Source organism: Oenanthe melanoleuca, chromosome 5 (assembly GCF_029582105.1).
Source record: "Oenanthe melanoleuca isolate GR-GAL-2019-014 chromosome 5, OMel1.0, whole genome shotgun sequence".
In the NCBI taxonomy this organism is placed as follows: Eukaryota; Metazoa; Chordata; class Aves; order Passeriformes; family Muscicapidae; genus Oenanthe; species Oenanthe melanoleuca.
The window spans coordinates 24,037,531-24,052,491 of record NC_079339.1 but is presented as its reverse complement, the minus strand read 5'-3'; the positions used below and the strand labels follow the sequence as shown (position 1 = coordinate 24,052,491).

The 14,961-nt window shown below is 36.8% G+C and overlaps 1 protein-coding gene across 27 annotated transcripts in view; it reads right to left on the bottom strand.

The window, feature by feature from the left end:
• PHF21A (PHD finger protein 21A) overlaps positions 1 to 14,961 on the bottom strand; it is a 131,681-nt gene that overhangs the window by 18,551 nt on the left and 98,169 nt on the right. For 14 of the 27 annotated variants that reach the window (XM_056494045.1, XM_056494047.1, XM_056494049.1 and 11 more), the window contains 8 exons: positions 13,461 to 13,661; positions 9,872 to 10,126; positions 8,007 to 8,093; positions 5,476 to 5,778; positions 3,620 to 3,718; positions 2,485 to 2,536; positions 1,585 to 1,664; positions 1,092 to 1,152 (listed from right to left, as the gene is read on the bottom strand). In XM_056494045.1, the coding sequence (XP_056350020.1) occupies positions 1,092 to 1,152; positions 1,585 to 1,664; positions 2,485 to 2,536; positions 3,620 to 3,718; positions 5,476 to 5,778; positions 8,007 to 8,093; positions 9,872 to 10,126; positions 13,461 to 13,661 (1,138 nt within the window). The remainder of the gene's footprint in view (positions 1 to 1,091; positions 1,153 to 1,584; positions 1,665 to 2,484; positions 2,537 to 3,619; positions 3,719 to 5,475; positions 5,779 to 8,006; positions 8,094 to 9,871; positions 10,127 to 13,460; positions 13,662 to 14,961) is intronic. The other 13 variants (XM_056494046.1, XM_056494050.1, XM_056494053.1 and 10 more) reach the window with 3 other exon arrangements.

Sequence of the window (14,961 nt, the reverse complement as noted above, 5' to 3'; positions counted from 1 at the left end):
GTTACCAGAAGAAGGAACATTTACTTATCCACAGAGTAAGTGCAAAAACTCTCTATTTAAAATCTACATCGAATAATTTTAAAAAATTCATTTAATATTATTAGGGAATAGCAGTAGAGACATATCTTTTATTTAAAAACAGCAGAGCTGCAGCAGTGTCAGCTTTGCCACATTGTCTGCTAGACTGAAAACATGGATCATATAAGAGAATATATTAAATTAGTATTTCATCTTGCAGCCAAAAGACTCAAAAGATAATGAAACTGGTCAGTGCTAGGTGAGAGACTGGGTTGATTTTTTTAAAAATCTGATTTATTGCCTCTTTTAGACAGAAAACTCAGGAATAGAGAAGGTATTATGAGTCTTTAAGGACTGCAAAAAATCATCAAAATCAGGCAAAGATTGTCAGGTAGGTGTGGTTGAGGCCATGTACAAATAATGGCATCACATTCTCCCCCATGCTGGTCTGTTTCACTGGTTTCACCACAATCTAAGTCTTAAAATTTTACCTGTTCTACAGAAGGATTTTTTCTGAATAATACTGCATGCCTATATGAAAGATTATCTCTCATTTAAGGACAAGTGGCACTCTGGTTGCAGTTAAAGTGCTTAGTACAAGTACAATAGCTTTTCTCACTCAAGGTAAGTTATTTTCAAGGACCCATCCCTATTCCCAGTGGGGAATAAGGCTTTGTCACACTAAGTTTCTTCTCCTATTCAGGGCACAAATGCTTTTTCCATAACCACTTTCTTCTTGACAGTAACAATACAATCTAGTCATTAACAAGGGGATCTTAACAGAAGCTTCATATCACTAAATGATGTTTAAACATCTCACATCTCTAGTGAATATCTAACGAATTGGGTGAGTTTTGTTTGGGGTTTTTTTTGAGAGAGAAACTGAAATGAAACATTGTGCTGCCTAATAGATCTTGTTATGCTAATCCCTAGAAGTCATGGCCTTTGCCTACCATGGAAATTTACTGGACAAATGAAGTAGTGGAGAGTCCTTCTTGTCTTTGAACTGACATGGGGACTACAAATGCAATGTGGAGGAAATGGGCAGGGAGACAGGTCTGGGTATACCTCACCTCTTTTACGTGTCCCAGGATGCATTGTGCTATTCAGGTACGTCACTGTACTCTTCTTGCGCTGCAGGAAGAAAGGAACAATTTCTGGTGGGGAACATTTCTGGCAATAACTATAAGCAGTGGCTGAGGAACAGCACAGTACTAAGAGATTACTGGCTTTTGTATTTTCTGAAGCACACCTTCAGAAAGGTTAGTTTTTTCACACTGCTTCTGACATCTGCACTGCTTCAGACTGATGTGAAAGCAGACCAACACATATTGCCATTTGGCGTGAGCTTTATAAAGGAGAAGGCAGAAAAAGATGTAAGTACTAGAAGGACACCCCAATGTATTTAAAAATCTGAGGGTTGTGTCATTGTAATGGCCTTCTGAACTATAAATGATAGCTTGCCTCTCTAGTTAGAACTGAGAAAGCTTAGAAGGTAAAAAGATGCTAGAAAGACACTCAAGATCAGAATGAAAATATCAGCTTCCCCCAGCAAAAAATTAATACCTCAGGCTCAAAAACGGCTCCACTGTACACTGGATTTGCTGTTGTTCTTCTTTTCCTCTCTTGTCGCTTACTTTGGATTTCTTGTAAAACAAAGCATCCAGGTTAGAAAAAATGGATCTCAGAAATTATATCAAGTCCCCAGAATTCAGTTTACATGTGAGAAGAGCTGCAAAGAGTCTACAGAACACCAGTCATGCCTGGTATAGGCAACTATGCTACACCTTTAACTTCTGAAGGTTTGAAAACTAACACCTGACAAGGAATACAAATACAGTGCTCACGTGACTAATGAAATCTTTGCCTTCTTTTCACCAACTAATCCACAACTAAGACACTTTAAACTCATGGTCAGTATAACTGGGATCTAAAAAAAAGGCCTCTGGTAACCTTAAAAGTTGATACTTAAATTACTTAACCTTAAGTTGATACTTAAAAATACAGTACAGAAATATGCAGGCAATTGTAATGATAGGCTGTCTTTCAACATATACGATTATAAATTTAAATTATAAATCAAATTATAATGCATTAACTCATTCACTACAAATTACAGTCCCATGAAATCATGAAATAAATGAAAAATCTAGATATAGGTTACAGTAAAATTATCCATGGTGTATCTTTGCAGATAGAGATATTGCCACAGATTTCTTTTCTACCATCAGAGCATACACTTTCTTCCCAGCCTCTGCTCTCTGGTGCATAAATAACAGCTTTGTTTCGATGTCATAAGAAGACCAAAAACACATGCACAACAAGCTAAGTTAAATCGAGTACAAACATACCAAAGGTACTATTGTACCAGAAAATACTGCTTTTAATACAAGAAATATTTTTGAATCCTACTTCCAACTCAGAATGACATGGAGCTGAACAACCAACCTAAGACATTTTTCCTACCTTCCAGGTGGTCATGAGTAACTAGTCCCAGAGACACCATGAAGGCAAGTTTCTGTGAGGGGTGAGAAAAAAGATCATGAAAAGTACAACTGTTAGGATGAGTCATTTATGCCCTTTAAAGACAGCTGACTAGTAATCAAGCACAAAAAAAAAAACACAACTTAGTGATACTTTGCTTCTGTAAATCCCTTTTCATTCATGTATGTCAAAGTTCTTGAAAAAGGATAGACAAGAGTCCCATTTTCTAGATGGGAACCTAGACTAAGATACTGGGAAATGCCCATTGCATATGATCACAGAGTTGGCAGAGCTGGGAACAAAAGAGCAGTCTCTTTACTTCCATTCCAGCACTGAACTGATGATCAGAAAATACTAACACAGTTCAATTGCCAGAAAAATATTGCTAGTTTAAGATCATTCTCCATCTACTGTGAACTACAAGGAGCTAACTCTAGCTTAGATTTGCTATTTGCTAAGTGCTATGGGTTTCTTAGAGGATTCTAATTTTAATGCAGGAAATGCAGAGACATGTAAAAATCAGAATTTTGCTAACTGACAACAGTTAGAGCTCACACAATAGTAAATTTGAATCCATCTATGGAAACAAATGTAGCAGAGCATTTAGTTGTAATCAGTTCCAAAGCTCTTCATGGCAGAAACACTTTAAGAAATAGTCATTCTGTCCTCTCTTTCACCCCAAATTAACTGGACTAAAACACAAGCAGAGTGTGAATATACATGACTCTTTCCTTCTTGCTCACCAGAGTAGAAATATTTATAAAGGAAAACAAAGACATTTATTCAGCTTTGAGAATAACTCCAGAGTCTAAAACCTCAAAGGAATGGAAATCAACTCCATAATCTAAACCCCTGTTTGAAGGAAGTATCATAGAGAAATGACAATCTTCTAACTTACAAAAGACTTAGAAGCCAAATGCATTCCAGAACTGAAAAATGCAATGCACTGTATCTACTTAGATTTTTTATTCTGTAGCCTTATCAACTATCACTGTCCAACAGGAATGTATGGAATGTTAAAGTTAAGAAGTCTTGGGGAAAGAGAGGGAAAAAATACTTTCTGAAGCACAGTGTCCTTTTATTTTCTTAAAAGAAAGCTCTGGGTATGTTCAGATACCTGTGGATTTTCTTCTCGTTTTGGCTTCGGTGCAGCAGGTGGAGTAACTGTACGACTTTCTGTTTGCTTCTCTTCTGTTTCCACATGTGGTTTAATAGTCTGAAAGAAAAGAGTGTTTCTCTCATTCAGTGATAAGAATGACTTTTTCTACTTTGACTGTTAAAGCAAAACAAATACTTTCACAGAAACAGGAGAAAAACGTTTAAAGCTGGCAGTGTACTAACAAAGACTTAATTGAGGAATCTGGTGTGAGAGGAATGTTAAATAAGGTATTTTCATGTAACAAAGAATGAAGCAGCCTTGTCACCAATCCATTACCCCACAGAGCCACACAAGATACAACAGTGATTTTAAGAGTTAACTTTGTTACAGAAATATCACCATAACGTATGGGAATAACAGACACTTCAAGAAAACTCATCTCATGAAGACTTCCACTTAGAAACCATTCTGCATGGCATATACATTTTCTTCATTTTTTTCATGGCATATACTTCTCACTCCTCAGCCTTCGTATGTTATAGAATTATAGATGGCTCAAAAACTGTCTCTCTGAATCCCTCAGTCTCAGTGGTTTCTGAAGCCTTTTTCTTTTCTCAGTCATAAATCTTCTGCATGACATTCCTCAGCCTATAGCATGGATGTTGAGGCTATAAACTGAGTAAGGTAAGCTACAGAGAGACAGACTTTTCCCCTTTATGATATGGAGAAACTATACAGAAAAATTAATGCGTTATTGAACCACCATTATTATTCTTTTTCTGTAGTTGCCAGTAATAATTCAAAGAGCAAATGAATATTGCTTACACCAAAAGGAACAGGCATCAAAAGTCAAATATTGTACAAATACAACTTCAAATCACATGGAAAGGGCAGACATTGCTGAGTAACCTGTGGAACAGCCCTAAGGTATCCAAGAACCTACTCTTGAGACTTCACAAGCAGAACTGAGCATAAGCACATCTTTCATGTACATGATTTTCATAGTGTCCATAAGTATTTCAAAAGCAGAAAGAAGGTCTTTCAAGGCATGTTAGTCTAGGAAAGCTTTATAAGTGACATATATACTGCTATTATCTATAAAAATTACATAAATATTACTTGTTATAGCATGCAATATAGTATACAACGTTACACTATTACTAACACACAATATATGAAAGAATTAAAAGTGAATCAGAATATTGCTTTACTTGAACAGACTGGCAAGGACTCTCAGTTGCAATCCACACTGACTTAAGTAATTTTTATTTTACAGACGTCTTTTCTGGAGAGAGACTTTAAATCTAAACATACAGAACTCTCTGCTTCTGAAGGTCTCCTTTCCACTCATTCAATCCAATTTAGACCCAGGGAACTATCAGACTTCAGAAGCTGAGTGAGACTATTTTGCGTCTAATCACAAGATTGCAAGCTCAAGGGATCACGGAAGAAATGGCTTCATTTATCCTATTAAATATCCCTACAATTATGTGAATTTTTTCCTTTCACATAACCACCCTTTGAAAAACAAAAGAGCTTGATATGAAAATGGATTTCAGCACTTGTATTTGTTCTTCAAGACACTAGTCAAACCCTGCAATGTAGCCTGTTTATGAACTACTGACGTTTAAACAGTAGAGGGAGCATAAAAACACTGAAGCAGGAGAAAAAGGTGCCAAGGGCTCATATTAAAGGAAATAATGGTAACTTCTATCCCAAGAGCTGCCAGTCATTCCATAATTTGTACTGCCATTGGAACATTAATATCTCCAGTATCCACTGAAAACTTCTCCCTGGATGCCGTCCTCTCCAAACCTGCAGAGTAAAGCAATAAACCCAGTACCTTGCATTAGTAGACACTTTAGACACTTTACCTGTACCTGTTTTTCAATGTTTGGTTTGCTGATCTGTACAGTCTGAGGTCCAGCGAGCCTGGTACCTGGTGCTGCTATCACGATGCTGGTGAGCTGTGCCATAGGGAAAGTTTTGGCTATGGTTGCTGTCTGCCCGTTAACTACACGAACTGGATGTATGGAGTTCTGAGAGTTGGGTAAAGAGGTGGGTGTGAACTTTGTTGTCAACATCACAGGCCTCTGAATAAGCTGAGGAGCTGCAAGCATTGGAGGAGGTGCAGGGGCAATAGGAATGTTATTTTGGGCAACTGGTTTAGGTCGAACCTACAAAAATAAAATAAGAAAAAGAATAAAAAAATGAAGAGAGGGATTTGTACATCAGTACTTCAGATCAACTTTTAACTAAGTCTTTCAATTCATCCTGTATAATGTGCAGGAGGCTGCTTGATTTTTTTTAGATAATGCAATTTTTAGTATACTGTCCCAAGTATGTTAAGAGAAAAAAGCACCACATTTTCAAGCCTACTTACATAAAACCCATCCATAACATTTGCATATATAGTCACCGTCCCTGAAATGGTATTTGGATGCACAGACACTTATACAGAATGTTTATTGCCAAATGCCTTATCTATATCTAAATTAACATCTTGGTTTTACAAGCCAAAAAAATCCATGTGATATTTACAGGCATAGCTGAAGCACTCATGTTAAAAAGTGTTTCAGGGCTTTGTAATGAACCTCCAAGAAGTTATGAACAGTTGACTGTGCCCTGAAACAAATAACTTTTTTCAGCAAATACCTGTTATCTGTTAACTCTATATATTATTTAATACCTGCACAACCAGTCTTGATACGCAAAAGAGAGTGACAAAGTTATGTATTAATCCCTTACTGAAAGTGCTGAAGGTACAGGTAAATGCAATCATTTCTGTTCTTTCACAAGAAAGAAAAGAGCCACAAGAATCTTCCAAAACTCCATCACCAAAATTTGCTTATTTCTTGTCACTGGTAAGTTTGTACTTAACAATGGACTTAATATATCATAACAAAGTACAGAAGCAGAGCACATTACTTCAAAAATAAAGCTTTTTTTTTTCCTTATTTGATTCCTATTGTCCACTTTTAATACTAGATAAAAAGCATTTTACCATGAAAAATTAGGTCACATTCCACCAGATCTAACCATACCCAAATCTTAATCAGATATCAGCCTTTATTTTCTCATTTTGCAATAGATTTAGACTTTTATTCACACTACTATATATTTCATATAAATTAAGTAGTTAATCCAAGATAATTTTTTTAACATAAAGAAGCAATCAGTGTCCTCTTCAAACCGTGAAAAGTAAACCACAACTTTTACTACTCAGCTGAAAACAGAGGTCTCTCTCCCTTGCAATACAGAAATACTTGGGAATAATCAAGAGACATCTCATTTCTTCTTTTTTCGCTCATGAGCAGCAACCAACAATCAATTTTAGGCCTTGTGTGATGCTTTGATTTTGATGACACCTATTCCATGGGTTCATTTCATTTATTGCAAACAAGATCATATATAATCATCATATGAAAATTCATAACTACAAACTCATACAGGCTGGAGGGCAGCTGAGGAGGTCTCTAATTTGACCTCCTGCTCAGAGCAGAGCCATCACTAAATGCAGATTGGGTGGCTCAAGTCTTTGTCCAGATAAGTCCTGTAAAATTTCATGGATGGAGCTTTTACATGTCTGGCAAGCCTCTTCCACTTCTAACTGTCCTCAAGGAGAGAAGTATTTTCTTATATGCAGTCTAAAACTTCTCTGTTCCAATTTATAAGCATTTCCTCTAATTGTCCTGCCAAGCATCTATGTCTCCAGCTTCATTTATTTCCTTGCTGATACTGAAAGAAACTGCTGTTAAGGTGCCTTCAAAGTCTCTTCTCCAATATTGAAAAACCCAGATTCCTCAGCCTCTCCTTACAGTCATATATTCCTGTCCCCCCAAGCTATTTTAGCAGCCTTCCTTCCCATGTTCCATTCAAATTTATCAACAAGAGATTCCAAAACTGCAGGGTGTTTATTGGACTTAGTTGTATGATTGCTGAGGAAAGGTGGATAATCTCCTTCCCTGAATCTACTGGCTGTAATCCTGTTGGAACAGCTCAATAGGCTGGTAGGTATCTTTGCTGTTAGCACACACCACTCATTTAGCTACCATCAACCAAGACCTTTTAAGCTGTGCAGCTCCTCAACCAGTCAGTCCCCAGCTTGTACCTGTGCAGGGGGTTAGTCCATTCCAGGTACAAGACTTTACCTTTTTTCATGCTAAGGCTCAAAAAATTCCTGCTGGCCCCTTCCTTTATCCTGTCTAGAGCTGTCTGCATGTCAGCACTGCTCTGAAAAATATGGACTGTGCCCTCAAATTTGTTATCATCTGCAAACCTGTTGAGGATGAATTGTTTTCTCCAGCACATCAGCAATAAAAACCACACAATGTTCATCAGAAGTCTCTTCTATCTAAGCTATAATTAAGTTCCTCCTCCTATTGTTTGTTCTCTGTAAACTCACCTGTGGAAGAAAATTTGGACGAGGAGTAAGTCTGGGAGGAGGGATGAACTGCGGCACTTTTATGGGCTGAGGTGTAGCCTGAACCTGCTGTAAGAAGATAGGAAAGCTCAGTAGCAGGAAAGAGGAAAATTCAGCTTTGAAGTTTTTCACCAAAATCAACACCCTGAATGTACTTTCAGAACTCAGTTTTCACTGTAAATAATTTTTCATACCAAGAGGTTCCTCATTAGAAATGTATTAAAGACAGAACTAAACCTTACTTTCTATATCCTATACACCTTGCTTCTTAAATTGCAAGCATATTTCCTTTTATTTCAACTGTACGAACTACTGTGGTCTGCGATCTAAAACCATTTCACTTAATGATAATAAAAAACTCATATTTGTTTTAATCATTAAAAAATGACATTACAACAGACAGAAAATAATAACACTTTGATGTCCACCTGTATTAAGTATGGTCTTTTCAGAGTGAATGGCACACAGAAGAATGAGAGACGATCTCATGCAAATAGCAAAGATCTGGAAGTTACAACTTTTAGGAATATTAATGAGACTATGAGGGGTTCTAAATACACAACCTGAAATTTTCAAAAGTAGGCCATTCATTTGAAACAATAAAGATCTGACTTTAAGGAAACCTAAGTACTTTCCTGAAAGTGTAACTGAAATCAGCTGCATGGAGCTGCCACATGATTAACCACTGAATAGCACTACCAGCTACCATAAGTACTTGGGGAGATTCTCTGAAATTAATGTCCTATACTATACTTCTATACTTCTGTCCGCCCACATAAGATTGCAATTTTCTTCAAAAAGGTCTTGTACTGATTAATTAGTACTTGGAAAAATATTCTAATAGTTTTGATGAAATTTGCTACAGAAACATAAATCATGGACTAGGATTAAAACAGAATTACCTCCTCAAATCAAAGTTATTCAGCAAGGAAATGAAGCACAGACACAAAGAACAGATGACAGTGGAGCAAGGGATGACACGGGAAGAGAGAACAGCAGAAAAAACTCCACTCAAATAGTCTTCTCTATTCTGATCACAAACATATGCCTCATTAGGAAGCAAAATTACTTCCATCTGCATTAAACTGTATTTTAATAAATATGGCTAAATTGGATTTACGTTTAATAAAGCCATAGCCTTTACTTCAGAAGTAAAATTTCCCTTTTATGTTGTTACATAATGCCTGGTTTCCAGAGCAAGAAGCCTATATAATCCAATTCTGAAACACTGGTTCTTTTATTTCTATGTGGCTAACTATTCTGGAAAAGACTGTTTCATGTAGCCAAAGCACAAAATTTGTATTTCCAAAATATATGTTTTTAAAGAAACAGCATCTGTTTATGTGTTTGAAAACGTGCTGAGTGAAGACATGGTAATGGGCAAACTTAAGGGATGTGTCAAACACCAGAGACTATATCACGGAAAGGGAACAACAAATTGACTCAAAAAACCCTAAGACAAGGACCCAAACTGATCAAATGAAGAAAGTCTGACATTTCCTTTGCCTAGGAAAAGAGTAGGAATTCTGCAGAACACAGCCATACAAATTCAGTAAGGGCAAAACAATCACTACTACCCCATGACTACAGTTACTAACAGGGAAAACTTTACATAGAGGTGATGACAGCACTGATTTAATTCTACAAAGCAAAACAGTAATAACAACCCCCCATGGAGAGAAGATGTTTTTCTTACAGACTATCACTTTAGCAATGTCAGCTAGAGAAGACTTGCACCATGTCCCTACTATCCTCCTTTCTGTGAGAAACTCTGGTTTTTTTTTCCAATAGCCCTCTTGTTACCCAAACCCACACATATCTGCAGGGCAAACACATGAAATGCTTACCAAAGTTACAGTGTTTTTTGTCACTATTTGGACTGCCTCAGCTCCTGGCCCAGTGACCTTATTTGTTGTCTGGAGGTTGACTGGTGCATTCTGCGCATCAGTGCTGAGGACTGCTTTCTGATTGTTGTTGATAGCAGTAACCATGGCAATGGTAGGTCTCTGACCCACAACAGAGGCAGGCATGGTCGCAGTTGCTGCTTTCAAGACGAGAGGTAGTGTCTTAGTGGTGATCATAGAAGCTGTAGTTACAGTTTTCTAAGGGAAACAGAAAATACACTGTAAGAGACAGAGACACTCCATATCAGACAGGACGTGGGTTGGTTAGTCAGAAACAATAGACAGCATGAGAAAGAAAAGGCAGCTCTGAGCCTATCTACCTGCTGTTCAGACAAGCACATTATCTTAAGCCTCTGAAAACTGGATAGCTAGAAGCATTCTCATTTAAGGCACCTGGCTGGTCTGTTTTAGTCACCTGCAGCATTGCAGATTGAATCAAAACAAATTCCTGAGAAAATACAATTAAGCATAAGTAGTGGCATATGCATTTTGGATCTTTCAGTTTCATATTACTTCCAAACATGCACTGTCAATATCAAACATATAAGGCAGAGGTTTATGAAACACAGCAGCAAAGTATCTTCTCACCAAGGAAAACTCCTGTTTTCAAATGGAAGCTGTAGTCACAGTGATCCTCACAATCAGAGGAAGAGGGGGAAAAACATTCATAAGTTGGTTTCTTTAAAAATAAAAATATATCTTTTTTTTTTGGGCATCCCTGTCTCAGCTTCAGCGATACATTGTTACCTCGCACTGAACTTTCTTTCCTAAGAGTATTGTTGTCCTGAAGTTGTAAGAGCTGGCTGTTAGTCTGCCCAGCTGCAGGCAATTAAGTTTAACTTCTGTGGAATGGGCTAGTTTTGGAATATGTATTTGACACCATGATTACTCTTGGCCTGTTTTAAAAAGAGTGGTTTTGAATCATGTAACACCAGCATTTATCTGAAATGCCTCAATACATCACGCCCAAAATTCCAAAGCTGAAGCAACTATCATTTCACAGATTTGCGAAATGTACTGTCTTCCAAGATGCTAAGATAAATGGACATTACAAATCTAATTCAAAAAGCAACAAGGTGAAAGTTTCCATATATAATCAGAACACAATGCAAACAGAAAACTTACGACAAGTGACACTCAACAGAATGGCAAATGATCTTATTTCTTTTCACTTTGGTGTAAAAAATCCATTGCACCAATGGCACTGCACCTTCAAAACTTAAGTGACATAATCGAATGTTGTTAAGTACTAAATAACCACCATTCCCTCCTGATGACAGCTCTGTGTTCTACAGATGAAAAAATGGAAAACCAGGGATCAGGCAGTCTTTGTGTTCTGAACATGCCTGATTTAGACTACTTGACTTTATCATACAAGACCTTTATCTTTTTTCTCATAAAATAATATATTTCCAGATGAATTCTTTAGTATTTTCACCAATACTGTCCCCTTCAACAAAAACAGTTTACCTCCACAACTCTAATTTCATATTAATTAAACTATGTCCCCTAACTGTTAATTATGCACAAGTGTGAAAACATTTACTGTATAATGCCAAATCAAAGGATAATTTATGCTTCAGTTTCATACATTTATAAAAAATCCAGACATAATTAAATTTTTCTTGTTGCAACACAATTTTCTTAACTTTTTATCTGAGATCTAACAAGTTTACCGACCTCTGCTGCACCTTCCCCAAAGCAAGAGACTACATTCCCATAATGCAGTAACATTATTCAAGCTTTTCCAATGAGATGTAACATGGTATCATTTTCACAAGCATTACATTCAACCATAAACATTTTAAAGAAAGGTGTAATCAATCATGTAATACAAGACTGTGACTCTTCCAAGGGGTTCTATTAACACTGCAAGTACTCAGCGTACAGTTTCAGTCAGACCACAGAGCTTGAATATCCCTGTTACTTTGCTGAGCATTAATTAGATTGCTTATTCTAAAAAGTAGCCAATGCATTCATCTATACTGAAGTGGCATTCATAGTAATTCTGCATTATTTCACATAATATTGCAGTAATATGATCTTTTAGCATGCTTGTTGCTTATGAAAATTTTAAAAGACCTTCTCATTAGACATATTATGTATATTAAAGTGTCACTGTTAATTATGGCATATATACCTTGATTCCTAAATTTGATTACTCTGAAAACAATCACTGAAAGCATTCTCTGTACTGAAACAGCCTTGAAAAATGTGTTATTTACAAAAGCATGCATGAACAAACTTCATAGAGAGACAAAATATTTGACTTTTCTTTGCCGAAAGAGATTGAGAGACAGTAAGACAGAGGCACAACCTTAGATGCAAAATGTGCAGAAACAAGTGCGGATACTTCACTATTTTAACAACATAAATAAAAACAGAAAAGCGTTAAGGATAAAAGCTGGCTTATTTATCCAAGGGACAGGACAACCTGCCTTCAAATTTGTAACTACTTTCCAAGTACTACTGTACAAGTACTAGTCAGAAGAGTGTAGCAGTTTTTTGACTCTTTCGCTAGAGGGCTCTTTAACTTTGAACAAAACCTCAATTTTTACAATCCAGGAAATGACCTGGAAGTTAATGAATGATTGCAAAGTGTGGAATACTGAGAAACACATGAAACTGTGGTTGCTCTCATGTTACTTGACTGAGAAACAGAGATCACTGATACAACAGTGATACATTGTTTGCCTATAAATACTTTATGACACAGTAATATTTGCTTCTTTGCTCCATTCTAGCTTTGATAGCAACTTCTTTTTACAGAACACCTCCCTGCATTTTCTAGCTGTTTTATTAGCACACTTTTGTGAATTCAGATATCTGAACAGGAGAAACTTGAAATTCCCCTCTTAAGCAAACCACTTTCTCTGTTGAGTTCTGGGATTACATCTCTAAACCTATACTGTACTGAAATACAGTTTACCTCCCCAATAAAGACCCTATTTTCTAAAACTTGAACTCTGTAATTAACACTGCACACTTTTAGACAAATCCTTGAAAATTCAAGCATTACTTGGTATGATTTACATCTGTTTAAGAAGAATCAAGCAGAAAGAAGAAGGAACTATGTTCTTGCATTTGTTCACATTTTTAGGGGGGACTTTGTTAGTAATTTAAAAATAAAGGATTTAAATCATACACCTCATACAGTGTGTATAAAGTATTTACTGATTCTTTAGACCAATTAGGTATGGTCAGACTCATTCACACACCTAGGGAAAAGACAGGCTCATTTGCTAAACTTTCACTTATTTTTAAGAAATGTGATACTGCCACTCTTCTTTTCTGTGGGGTTATGATTCAACTTTTAAACTATACATTATTCATTGTATACAACTCAGATTGGAGATTTTTGCCAAAAAAACCCAGAAAGACACATATCTGTGTGTGCATAGAAGAAGAAATTCGTATTGGTACACTAGCAAGCATAAGTGAAAGTTTGCAGCTTTCTCTCTGCACTTTTCCCTTTTTTAGTTTTCAGTAAACTTCACCTTTAGTAAGAAAAAGAATTGCTGTAGCTTTTTACCTGTGATCCTATCACGTTTGGAGAGGGTGCCGTGGACTGTTGCTGCTGTTGATGGTGATGCTGCTGTAGCTGTTGTAGTGGTTGTGGCTGTGGTGTCTGTAGTTTGTTTTCTGACTGTGCCAATGGCTGTATTTGAAATTTACTGTCTGGTTGTTCCTGTTTCACTATCAAATTCTTTCGAAGCTGTTCCACCACTCTTTTCTACCAGAGAAACAAAATCATAAACAGAAATGATGACAGTTATTTAGCTGCACATACTAGTGAAAATAATAACACTTAAAGATATATTTTTTTAGTGAAAATAAGGAACTGCTCAGAAGCTTAGTGGGATTTCTCTTTTTGGAATTTTAAGTATTGGTGTTATCTAATAAAATTGTCAGTGTAAAATTGGCCACAGAGGAGTATTACAGCCCAGAAAGGTGATCTCACTGTTCTTGTAGAAACCCACTGGCCAAAATTCAGCCGATTCACAAAACACTGCAAGACCTCAGTAACCTATATTTACATGATTCCACGTGCTTGACTCCTTCAAACATGCACCACTCCTAACCAGTGACAAGAAAGAACTTTGGGTTGAAATCACCCAGCTGACTTCAAGGCAACAGGCATGTAATTATGTACCAGGCACTGAAACTGAGAGACAGCCAGCCAATTTGAGTGCAAAGAAGGGCATGGATGCATGATCCTTCTCTTCAGTATTACTGTCACCTGAATAAGAATCAGCCAGGGCTAACAACATGGGAGAAAAATGGCACAGTTCTATTTCTTCCAGCTGATGGGCTTCCTATTACATTTTAGCTTCCAATAAAGTCTGAAATTATTTTAAAAAGAGGTTTCTTCTCCCGGTAGCCATTGTGGATCTTTAGAGAGCAACAGGATTTAAGAGCACACCAGGTGACTTGCAACATAAGATCCACGTTATCTGCATGGATAATAATGGCTCACAATTTATGTTCCTATTATACTTTTGTGTGGACAACAGTGAAAACACTGAGAGTTTTTATACCTTCTGCAGGCATGAGCAAAAATGGATATTTTTACACTACACTCTAACCACTCCCAAATTTGGACAGCTTTAAAAAGATTTAGCTATATACCTAAACCCCTCTGATCAAGAGCATATGCACACTCCCAATCAATTACACAACAAGGCTGTCTTTGGAAAAGAACAATGACGTCAACAAGCATGGGACAGGCTGAACCAAGAAAGCTCTGGTGGAAACAGGAATGATCAGGAAACCTCTACCAGAGTCAGGTGCTGACAGTGGATTGCTTGAAGAAGTTGTACTTGTATGGAAAAGAAAGTTAAAAATAACCATTTTGACAACACCAAATACTTTGATATTTTTGTTTTGTTTGTTTTGAAGCATTGGTATTCAGACACCATACTAAACATAGAGTTGGAGAAAAAAAACAAAAAATCCAGCTATTTACTACAACTGGAAGAATATTTTCCTCAAATTTCATTCACACATGGTTATGAAATTCTGAGCTAACAAAA